Consider the following 12,168-nt stretch of genomic DNA (forward strand, 5'->3'; position numbering starts at 1 on the left):
TCCAACCTTCACCCCTGTCTTTAAATGATCGTCCCACCCCCTACCCTCGCACTCCATTAAGGTTAAACCCCTCCTGTTATTATCAGCTCACCCCACCATTACCCTTCTCCTCCCCACTGAGACACCAAGGAGAACCTGCTACAAATAAATGCTGATCAGCTGTAATGTTGTCATGATTAAGTGGCATTCTGTCAGAGTAGGGGGAGAGGGAGGTTTACTCAAAGGGCCGAAGCGCACTAATAGTCTTTATGTTACCATTTAATGTCTTTCACCAGGGTTTGTTTATTTATTAGGTCTGTTCAAAATTGCAGGTAATGTTCATCATGACTTCAGCCTTTCACTTAGTACTAACAATCATGCTCTCACAGGCATTCCTGCCATAAAAATGATAAAAATCATGATACACCAGTTCAAGTTTTTTTTATTATGTTAACCCAGTGATGCGTGGGCAGTATGTTTATACACCATGTTTTATCTGTGTACTGTACAATGATTACTAACGCTTAAAAATACTGGAAACTATTTTTTTGTTTTGTTTTTGCAGCTTGTAGTAAATGTCGGTTAAAACCACAAGTCTGTTCGCCAGTAGTCTTAAACTCAAAAGTATCTGAGGTGAGAAACGTTACAGACATTTGACACCTTTCACTGCTCATTTCATTTACGGTAGATGTTTAGAAAAACTCGCTAAGATAAACTATCACCATCAATCTTTCTACCAAAGTGAAGTGAAGCCTAGAGGACGAACAGAAGGCTGATGACAAGAGTGTAAAACACACCACTGCTCCATCAACTGCTGAATGAATAAACAACATTTGAAGTTAAGAAAGTAGCTGAATTCATCTCAATCATCTGTCTTCATGAATGCGAAAATCATTTATTTTTGCTGCTTTTGCATTTTCAGAAAAAACATACAGACACCATGTGACACAGAAACCAAGACAGAAAAAAGGACATTTAATATAACCACATAAAAACATGATGAAAGCTGTAAACATGTGTACAGAGAATTAGTCATTCTTTACACTTCATCCTATTCATAAAAATTTTGCATCTACAGGGGAGAACAACAAGAAGAAGACATAAATATGTTAATAAGAAGCTGGAAGGTATAGTGTAAGAAGTCCCGTTTCATTTCAGACACACACCTCAACTCACTTTACATCAATTACATAAAGCTTACTCATTATGAAAATGGAAATTAAAAATTGTTCTACATAAAACAAGACGCACTGTACAGACAGGATCCTGAGACGTGATGCTCATAAATTTAATGTAACATGTATTTTGGGAATTCCGGACTAGCCTACGGACAATATTCCAAACAACAATGAAGGACTGATCATTGTCCATGTATCTGCATCACTCATTGGTTAGTCAGTGGTATTTCTTCAGCAAAGAAAGCCAGTGCGAATTCACTTAGGACTAGTAGATACTGGTAAGAAAGTGCTTTTTTTCCCCCCTTCAAATACTGGATGTGGAGAGAATGTCCTCCACCAGATGCTTGTATACCCAAGCGTCTCCCTTCAGCCTCTGGCGGCGGACCCCAACAACTTCGGGCCTTTGCAGCAAGCACACCTCCAGTTCAAACGCCATCGTCACCTTCCCGAAGTCACCCCAGGTTTGACATTTCAGAGTATACCTGGAGGAAAGGCAATGGGAACAATGTGGAAACATTAACATTTGGTCCAAGAGTGAGCAAACCAGTCAGAAGACAGGGAGGTAACGGGAATTCTTACCCTTTCTGTGTGAAGTCGATGTTTTTCTCCGGCAGGATGGAGAGGATCTGGTTAAGCACCTGGTCTGGATTGGTCTGACTGGTCAGAGTCACGTTGTACTGTGCCTGGTGGAAAACACAGCCAAGCCACTGATCAGAATTTCTATCATTTTGCTGTAAATTAATTGTCTTTGAATTTTTATTTTACTGATGATGGATCTGCTTTGGGGGTTTTCGGCTTTCTATTACCTTAATCTTACGTGGACCATCCCGCAGAGCTCGTCGCTTGTTTGGCGTGAGCATGGTTATCACCTTATCCAGACCTCTCTCCAGGGAACCAAACATCTTTCCCCCTCGTTTCTTCTTCCCACTGTCTCCTGTGACAGCCAAGTCCAGTGACCTGGACCTTAAGAGCACAGAGGAAAAAAAAAAAAAGCCTCACTTTAGCTCAGGAATCCTGAACTGCCCTTCCCATTGGCTTACATGTTACTGGTTTCAAGGACTCAAGAACACATTTATGACCCATTCTTATGACTAAAAGTAAAGAATAAATTCTGTTGAAGGGAAAGCACCATTTAGGGAACCTTTACTCACCTCCGCTCTGGGCTGAAGGCTATGATTTCTACATTTGCAGGATCCTTGTTCTCTGCTGCTCTCTTCTTGTGCTCTTTGGATGAGCCGTCTCCACCTACCAGAAAAAAGTGCATTAAGAAAGTTGAAAACTTACTACCTTGCAAACACAGAACTTCTATACATATTGGTGGATCTGACTGAGAAAGCAAGAAACACCGAATGCTCATTTGGTTGGCTAGCCTAAAGAATACTTGCTTTTATTTGTGTCACTAAGCACAATAAAGACCACAGTTCATGTTTTATTCAGTATGCCTTATCGATTATCGATTTAGGCCATAAACTCATCAGGACTGTCTTCAGTGCCTGCTGAAGTCATGCATCAAGTGAGCACTAGGATTGTTTCACCATAGATTTTACACAGACGTTGTCACCACCCTGTGATGGCTCTGAGAAGGAATCCAGGTTTAATCCAATTTAACAAGCGGCAGAATTTTATAGCAAAATAATTTAACTATAAATATGTGAGTATTTCATTAACCAATAAGGAAAAATCAAACTGAAAATTGATAACTCATGTGAAATTCAGTGTCAAATAAACCCCTCTTATAATACATTTTTGGCTATGACTGTTTTGGTCAGATCGTAGTGTTAGGGAAATAACCGTGAAGCTCCTGAGAAGTATAGTCAGCTTGGGGTTTGAATGTTTCACTCACTGTCACTCAGGAACTCTAGTTTAAATCAAGAGCTGATCAAAGACAACACAAAAAATAAAGCATACCGCTAACACAACATGGATAAAGGTTTGTTTTTTACCAACCCCAAGGTCACTCAACAGGGAGAAGTGTTTGGAATGAGAATAAATTTGAAAACGCTTAGGTAACAGCCCTGTGCTCTTATGCATCGAACTGGCTGGCTTTGACACTGGAGTTGTGAACACAAAGGAATAACGATTTTGACACACACGCACACACAAGAGAGCTAGGCTTTAGTGGTAAGAGAACACATGTCACTACAGCCCACGTGGGACAGTGAGCAAAGGAAAGAGACAGCTACACCTGTCACAGCACACGCCTAGGGACAGACACGCATAGACCACTCTGTGTGTGTGTGTGTGTGTGTGTGTGTGTGTGTGTGTGTGTGTGTGTGTGTGTGTGTGAGTCAGAGAGAAATATGAGGACAAGTAAGTCACAGGTAGCACGTTTGCACTTTGCTGTAGTTTGCAGAGCAGGAGGCTGTAAAGAGAGCGGGTCTGAGCCGTATTCCGAGGATTCAACATCAACTAGGTCAGCTGCAGCGAGCTGGTGGCTGAATTTATAGAGGCATCTAATGAGGCTGGACATGTGAGCAGACAAGTCGCTATGACAAATGATTAAGACTTTAATGATTCTCCGTTCATATTAGTGTCCTTCATTCACAGATAAGTGAACAGAATTAGCTGCTTCTTGATAATAACCTCACCTTTGAGTTGACAGTGATAGATGTGTGTGTGTGTGTCCATTTTCAGTGGCAAAATGACAGCTAAATCACAGAAATATGAGTGGCTTTGGGATAAAAACAGACCCAATAAATGAGTTTATTACCAGAATACAATTTACTTGCAAATGTTTGGCATGTGGTTGTGGCACTTGTGATTATGAGAGCTGTGTAAGACCAAGCGAGGGACGAATAAATGAAGGGGGGGCAGGGGGTGAGTGGAGGAGAGGGGCAGCTGGTTAATGCGAATCTGATCTAATAGGCACTGCACTTCAAACCCTTGTTGAGAACAACAATTACAGTACAAATAAACTGTACGATGCCCAGAGCTCTGTACTGTCTGTACGGTACTCAATTTTCTGTCTTTGGTTGAGTGACCAAGAATCTATTAAGAAATGATTCTTACCTTTAGGTGTGGCCACACTGGGTTTGGGGCTGTTGATATTAGCATTTTGATTGGGTGTGGTCAACACATTCTTATTGAGGCGTGCATTCCTCTTACTGGATACAGGCGTTCGAGGTGGAGGCAAGGCAAAAATGTCAACGTCTCTGTCTTGGACATCATTATTCTCCTTGTTCTCGCTGGCCTGTTCTCGGTTCCTCTCTCTATGGTAGCGAGGTGTCGCTTTTCGCGCTCTCTCTGGGGTCGGGCTTGAAGGATGTCCTTTTTCCACCGATGGCGATACCAGCCTCTTTAAAAATACCAAAAGACAAATGATGATAATAATAATGGATTAGATTTATATAGCGCTTTTCAAGGCACCCAAAGCGCTTTACAATGCCACTATTCATTCTCTCTCGCATTCACTCACTGGTGGAGGCAAGCTATGGTTGTAGCCACAGCTGCCCTGGGGCAGACTGACAGAAGCGAGGCTGCCATATCACGCCATCAGCCCCTCTGGCCAACACCAGTAAGTGGCAGGGTGAAGTGTCTTGCCCAAGGACACAACGACTAGGAGAGAGAGCCCGGGGATCGAACTGGCGACCTTCCGGTTACAGATACGCTTCCCAACCCCCCTGAGCCACGGTCGCCCCCAAATGTGGTGTTCTCAGAAAAAAAGCTGCATTTGGGATTTATCTGAACTGCATTTCAGATAGCCAGAAAGCACCCAAAACCTCATCCCCCTGCTTCTTTCAGGTATCAGCTGGAGAATTTCTTATTCATTCAGTATCTGTAACTTCCCGTTCAGACTGTACTTTCTGACATACGGCAGTAAGAGAGAAATCAGGGATTGGTTGCTCTCTGCTTCGGATTAATTAGGTGGTTATTTGGAATACTTTTCTATGTTTACCACCCTGGCGAGAAAAGTGGGTGTCCTTTCCATTTTTAAACATTTAAACATCTGCCTCCCCTTCCCCACAATGGCTGGTTTGTCACTCTGCCTTAAAGCGTGGCCACTTGGAACGACTAAACGCATCCAGCTTCTGACGTGGTTGGACAGCGTGTCTAAAGAGAAGGCTTTCAATCCGAGTTTACCTTTTTCTTCAGTCTACTCATTTAGACACATGAAAGAAAAGAGAAATCTATACTTATAGCAACTTCCACATACCGTGTCTTTTTTTATGATTCCATCTGGCTGACCTCTGACCCTCTGGGGTGTGTGCTGTGGAACTGAAACCCAGGGGCAATCATCGATGTAGTCTGAGCAAATGTCCAAGGAATCCACAATCAAAGCGTCTTCATCCTCACTGAAGTGCAGAGCTTTTCTGGTCTAACAGAGATAGAATAAAAAAATAAAATCCATAACAGCAAAATGTATCAGTATCAGCTGTAAGCAGCTTTAAAAGAGCAGAGCATCATGGAAGCTCTGGTCCTAAATCTGACCTGTAGTCCCTGATGCAGAGGCGAGCAGGAGTCCTCACAGACAGCTGGCTCAGGGCGCAGGCGGACAGGCTTTCCCCTCTGCTTCTTAGACAGCAGCAGCAGGTAGGTGGCTGTGATGTGGTCATATCGCCACTGTGGGAGATAATTTAAGATGTATTTAAGTAGATGTCTAACAGAAATTAAGTACAAGTTCTAGTATAATATGATAAATACAACATAATGATGCTGAAATATGCATATACAGACACACACCTCCTTCACCAGCGCTGTGGTGCTCTGTCTTGATCGCTTCATGTTTACTGCCATCTCAGTGATACAGTCTTCATCCATGTAGCCAAGCTACAAAAGACAAAACAAAGATTAAACTGTGAACACACAAAGCTACAAACAGACAAATTTTATTATCGTCACCAAGGAGGTTTTTCATTGATTCAGTTTGTTTGTTTGAAGGATTATTCAAAACAGCTGAAGAAGGTTTTGCATCAAAAATGTGTTCACAGAGGTTCAGGCTTGGCCTAATTTAGTACCAATTAACTTTTGGAGTTCATCTGGATCCAAGATTTTTGTTTTGAAGGATTCTTCAGGATTGCAGCAGAGGGCAAAACTGGTCATTTCCTCACAGATCCATATCACAGTCCTATCTTCACACATGCACATCACATAAAAATAAGAAAACTTGGACAAAATCTCAAGAATATATCACAAACTAATCTGGTTCCACATCATGTACAGTGTGGAATTTTCAGCCTTGGTGGAGATGTGCATTTGCAGACTGTTCTTGTTTCATACACTAATCCCGATGAAAAAAAGAAAGTGATGTTAAGGACTATGGTAATGTCACAGAACAATGACTTGTATGCTGACTGGACAATCTAAAAGAAGGGGGAAAAGCCTGAAAAAGGCTGTAAAAGCGATGTCACAGCAAACGCTACCATTTGCAATTATGAGTTTTCTTATGCAGTTTTTTTTGTGTGTCTGTCCATACCGGCTGCCTGCTGTACCACTCCACAGGGCTGTTGTAGTCTTTCATCACCCAGGGATGGTCCAGCAGCTGTCTGACAGTCAGACGCCGCTTTGGGTCCACCTGCAGGACACATACAGAAACTACAACTCAACCTGCACAAAACTACATAGTCCACAATCTGTAGCAGAAACAGATTTGCCTTCAAATCTTGGAAAATGCTTTTAGGTTTACTGAGAGTAAGAGGTGTTCTGTTATAATAAATTTATGTGGCAAATGCATAATTGCATCTTACTGTAATTCAACCAAAAAAAGAAGATTTGCACCTCAGTTTTAATTAAAAAGAATCAAGTTTTCTAGAGAACAGTAAACAAATGATACATATCACAGGTTGAGAGGCTGACAGGTATACAAAGACAAGAGCAAATAAACTGACTGACCTGTAACATTTGGTTGAGGAGGAGGATACTACCTGGAGAGAGCCACTTTGGGTTATCATATGTACCCCTCTGAAAATAAAGAAGACATCAAGAAACCCATTAAAAACTAATAATAATAATGATAAGACAACAGCTTGCTGTGAGTTTCCTTGAATGCCCACAAAAATTGAGGAGCAGCACCCGGAACTTAAGGGAAAGGTTTTAAAAATAAGAGTGCTCTTACTGTAATCTTCCTGTAGAGGATCATGCAGTTGTCATCATCAAAGGGCAGGTGTCCACAGAGCAGAGCGAACAGCAGTACTCCCATGCTCCATACATCAGCCTGGGAGGAGGGAGTTACACACCACACAGCGGTATTTCAGCTTCATGCGTTACAGATAACATTTCACAGCTCAGTTGCACTGAATTGCACGCCAGCAAATGTGATCACGACACCATGAAAAACTCGAACCGTGGAACAGGCAGGTATTCATAAATCTTGGTGAAAGCCAAATGCAAATACTGCGACTTCAGAAATTTTTGAATTAAAACCCCAGCATTTCTAAAAGTTGTATTTACCAAAGAACATGTCATACCTCTGATCCAATATACGCTTTTCCCTGGATAAGTTCAGGAGCAGCGTAAGCAGGGCTCCCACAGCAGGTCATCAGCTCATAGCCCAACCCTCCCTACAAGAGGCAACAACATGCTATTTAGGTCATGATTATACACAGCATCGAGTACAGCATGCATACACATGTCTAAGTTTTAGTTATGATGTGCTACACAACAGTGTTCCTTTTATGATTATTTTACTCCCCATGCTTCTGAAAAAATAAAATGGATGTTTGTCTGAGATTTTTTTCCTCATTGCAACATCCATAAGTATCAGGATACACTAAAGCCTTATCCATAACTAACTACTACATTTTCCAAAGTAGCTAAAAAAAAAAAAAAAATCCAAACTCACAAACAACCTTTCAGAAAGATATTTAGGACCCTGGGTGGTTTTTCTGTGTTCAATATGATTGGAAAAAAGATATGCCTGGTAATCAAATTTTACATAAGTGCTGCTTTGTCTCACGTCGTGCACCAGTGTAGTGTGTTATGCATGGAACTAGTTTGTACAATAGACTGAGGAGTACCTTGGTAAACAGCAAATGCCTTAAGAACGTTTTTCCCTCGCCCTGATGCTAAATATTTATAATACACACAAAGAGGGAAAAGGAATTTGGTAATATACCTTAGGTTTGGCACACAAGCCAAAGTCTATAAGCTTCAAGTTGTGGTCTCCATCAATCAATAAGTTTTCCTAGAGTTCAAAGAGAAAAACTTTAAGATTCTTATTACAGCCACAACTGATCTATGACACTTTTTGGTGGTTGTTTTTGTTTGTTTGTTTTTTACCGGTTTTAGGTCTCTGTGTGCGTATCCTTGGCTGTGGACATAGGCCATTGCTGACACAATTTGCCTAAAAAAGACCCGGGTTTCCTCCTCAGACAGGCGGTCCTTAGCTATGATGTAGTCAAAGAGCTCCCCACCAGGGCAGTACTGAAAGTAAAATGAAAGATTGAGGGAAAGAAGAAAAAAGAATTCAGGATTTTTCTGGTTCAAAGCAGGTTTTGGGGATAATTATCTCAACTAGCCCACATATAGTTGCATCAAAAAAAACTGTGTTGCCTTACCGAAAAGAAATTTGTGGCTTTTCATGTTATTTTAGGTCATTTGATAAGCATAAAAGTCAATATCACTTAAAATAAGTTGATAATGATAACATAGTTTTATTTACCATTATTATTCAAATTAAATTCTGGGGGAGAGGAGAACCCCAGAAATTGATCTTAAGCTTATATTCATTCTCACATAACACATTGCTTATGCCCTTACCTCCAACACCATAAATATCTGGGTGGAGGTCTCTATGACCTGATACAGTCGACAGATATGTTGGTGACTCAGGTTCTTCATGGCTTCGATCTCCACCTTCACACGGGGTAGGTCATCCTAGGTGAAACACAGGGATTTCTTGTAAATTATTTATACATACAAATACTGTTTACTGCACTGTACACTTTCTTTCTTTTAAAAAAAAAAAAAACAACATTATTCTTTGTTTGTTCTGCCTATTTGAAGACGAGCAAGAGCCGCGAATTGTGCTGAAGCGAAATACTGAGTTATTTCAGAAGAACCACTCCCATACTAATGTTTTCTGAAACCTCTTGTTCTAGACAAGGTCCGGTTTGCAGAGGAAAATGGGGTGTTAGAAAAGCTTCAGCATTACTTGGAAGGTAACAGGACAAATGCCAGGGCGTGACTTTTTCTCCCCAGATTAAAGGTTCAACTCAGGGCGAGGTCATCTTACTCTTATTGTAAACAAATGAATGCTTGAGCAAACATAACAGTTGAAGGCTGCCATCATTAGTCGGCCAAAAAGATTTGAATTGCAGTTCCAGCACATAGTTATTGAAAAGTGCCAAATGTCAGTTGTTGATTTTTATAAATGATGTGTCATGACTAATTGACCTGCATGCACCTAAACCAAAAGGCCAGTGAAACTGAGTTAACAGTTACAGACATTTAGGAACAAAAGTTAATAACAAATTTAATTCTGATAGAAACACAAATTTATTTTACTGCTTGGTGCGATTGGAAATCACCAGTTTGTTGTCAGACAAACATGAAACAAATTTTATTGGCTGAACAGCTGTTATTGCTGATAAATGGACAACAAATGCAACCAATAACTTTCTGATCTGTGTTCTAGTGGCTGAAATTGCATTAGTGTAAACTCTGAATTTAAGATAATCAGAATACTTTATTAATGCTAAGGACATTATGTGGTTAGTGTTGCTCCAAGACAACAAGAAGAGTAACATACTGAACTAAATTAAATATCCAATACATTATCAAAGTTACAAAATAAAGCCAAGAGCTCCAATATATACAAATAGCTCAATCTCCAGAACATTACAGAAATTACATATGATTGACATTTTACTCTAAAATTATTTTTGTAGAGGATGTGGAAAAGGGTGTAACTATGGCAGTGTGTACTGTGCATTAGATGGAGGAGTTTTACAGCCAGGAATGATTCCCTCTGTAGTTCATAGCAGTTTTAATAGTAGTTTAACTGGTACATATTTGTAAATATTTAATCTTTTATTTGTTTACTGCTTGTCACTCCATTTCACTATCAGATCTAAATAAAGACTGAACTGAACTCTTACAAGTATAGACTAATGGCACCAACATACAACTAGGCTGCCTCACTTTTGAATGCAACAACTTGTGATAATTGTTTCTGACATTTTATACTCTGAGCTATATTTTTGTGTTTGACCCTATTTTTCTATTGCCGGTTTCATTTCTTACCCCAAGATCCTTTTTATTCATGATTTTAATGGCAACCTTCTCTCCTGTCAAGATGTGTCGACCCAGCTTGACTTTAGCGAAACCTCCTGGGGAAAAAACAGAAAGAAAGAAAAAACACACACAGGGTTCAGAGAGGATACGATACAGATAGTAATTGTTTTCTTAAATGCATCAATTAACCCTTGCATTACCTGAGCCGATAGTCTCATAAACCTCATAATATCTTTGGAGCTCGTCCGCTCCGCGATGCTCCGTCCTTTCTATTGGCATCTTCCCTGCTCCGGCGCAAGATGGTAAACTTTCCTGGAGAGGAAAATGCTTAAAATTGGCAACAGACACGAAAAAACTACGTTTGGCACTCACTGGTTATCGGTTTGTGACCGTTCAGCTAGCTTAACGTCAATTACTGCATAACTGTAGCCAACATAAATCATTAATACCGCTTGCAGTTGGTAAAAGTAACTACAATAAACCTTAACTGAACCAAAACAGTACTCGATATTCTGCATTTACCTGAACGAAAACAGAGGAAGACGGCAGCGTCAGTTAACCACACGGTAAAGCCCGAGTCCGGCAGACCGATGTTTTGTTACAGAAGTTTGAATTTCGCACGTTGACGTGACTACATTTCCTGCTTCCGGTTTGCGCTTCGTGCTTCCCCCTGTGGTGAAAAAGAGTACTGCAGCTGTAAAACAAAAAGCACAGTTAGTGCAACTTTGTTTTCATTCTGCAGGCTGGTTCACAATCAGAATTACGTTAATTACCAAGTTGTTTTTTTTATACAAACGAGTCAGGGGTTAAAAAAAAAATCGAACATGGTATTTATATTTGGTGTTATATTTGGTTCACTTTACCAGTCAGAGACAACATTAAAACCCCTGACGGGTTAAATGAATATCATTTTCATCATCTTGTTACAATACATGTTCTGCTTGGAAACCTGTGCTTTATTATTTATGTGTATGTATGATCTATTTGCTAAATGCGTATGCATTTCTATTTTAACTTCCAAATAGGATATAAGAAGGTACAAAACAAACATATTTGCCCCTAAAACCCAGATTAGTAGTTTGACATATAGCTAAATACAGGTAAAGTAGCACAGTAATATATTCTAAATGCATACAAAAACTACAAATACTGGTTAAATATGGTTAAATATTGGAGTACATATAGGAAGGACTAATGGCACTAGTCTGGTCAGATATGTACAATGTGGGTTAATGCATTTCTGTTGGGCTTTACACGGTTCAGTAGTCCAACAAGCCACAAGTTAATACACACCTCCCAGCCAGTCAGAAATCATTTATTTGTTTTGGTATGCATACACTCATCCCTGTAACACTGAAATCTCTTTTTCCTACTACTGTGTAGGTCCCGCTTTTGCTGCCAAAACAGGCCTGACCTATTGAGGCATGCACTCCGCAAGTCCTCTGAAAGCATCCTGTGTTGTCAGGAACAAGATGTTAGTTAAAAAACTGCAAGATAGTGTCTCCACAGATGGTACTCAGACTGGATTTTAGGGAATTGAGGACAAGTCAACAACTTGAATTTGCTAGGTTGCCCAAACCATTCCTAAAGTAGTTTTTTTTTTTCCAGAGAGGCAGACAATAGTGTGGAAGGCTTCTGCAACAATGGAAGGGTCTACCACAATGTTTAAGTAGAGCCCACATAAATGTCAGGACCAGAACACTGTCCAGCGTATGGCACTGTACTTCTGCCAGTTTGCCTTCATTTGCCAGTGGATTCTGGTAAAAGTGACACCTGGCTGTCCACATAATGTAGTATAATATAAACTATCACACCAAGCAACCTATTCCCATTGGTCAAC

At 40.3% G+C, this 12,168-nt stretch overlaps 1 protein-coding gene across 1 annotated transcript; it reads right to left on the bottom strand.

Annotated features, from left to right (window-relative positions):
- Positions 1-933: 933 nt before the first annotated feature.
- melk (maternal embryonic leucine zipper kinase) lies at positions 934-10,983 on the bottom strand. The gene is made up of 18 exons (XM_085459400.1): positions 10,851-10,983; positions 10,529-10,640; positions 10,338-10,423; positions 8,853-8,969; positions 8,373-8,516; positions 8,209-8,277; positions 7,562-7,654; positions 7,210-7,308; positions 6,987-7,055; positions 6,571-6,669; positions 5,838-5,924; positions 5,586-5,717; positions 5,311-5,472; positions 4,167-4,452; positions 2,309-2,402; positions 1,964-2,120; positions 1,737-1,840; positions 934-1,639 (listed from the first exon to the last, which is right to left on the bottom strand). The coding sequence occupies exons 2-18, from the start codon at positions 10,605-10,607 to the stop codon at positions 1,462-1,464; spliced, it is 2,055 nt and encodes a 684-aa protein (XP_085315526.1). The 5' UTR covers positions 10,608-10,640; positions 10,851-10,983; the 3' UTR covers positions 934-1,461.
- Between the last annotated feature and the right edge of the window lie 1,185 nt (positions 10,984-12,168).

This window comes from Copadichromis virginalis, linkage group LG6 (genome assembly GCF_057382275.1).
Source record: "Copadichromis virginalis isolate Kocher_CV1m ecotype Utaka linkage group LG6, C_Virginalis_male_GT1.1, whole genome shotgun sequence".
NCBI lineage: Eukaryota > Metazoa > Chordata > Actinopteri > Cichliformes > Cichlidae > Copadichromis > Copadichromis virginalis.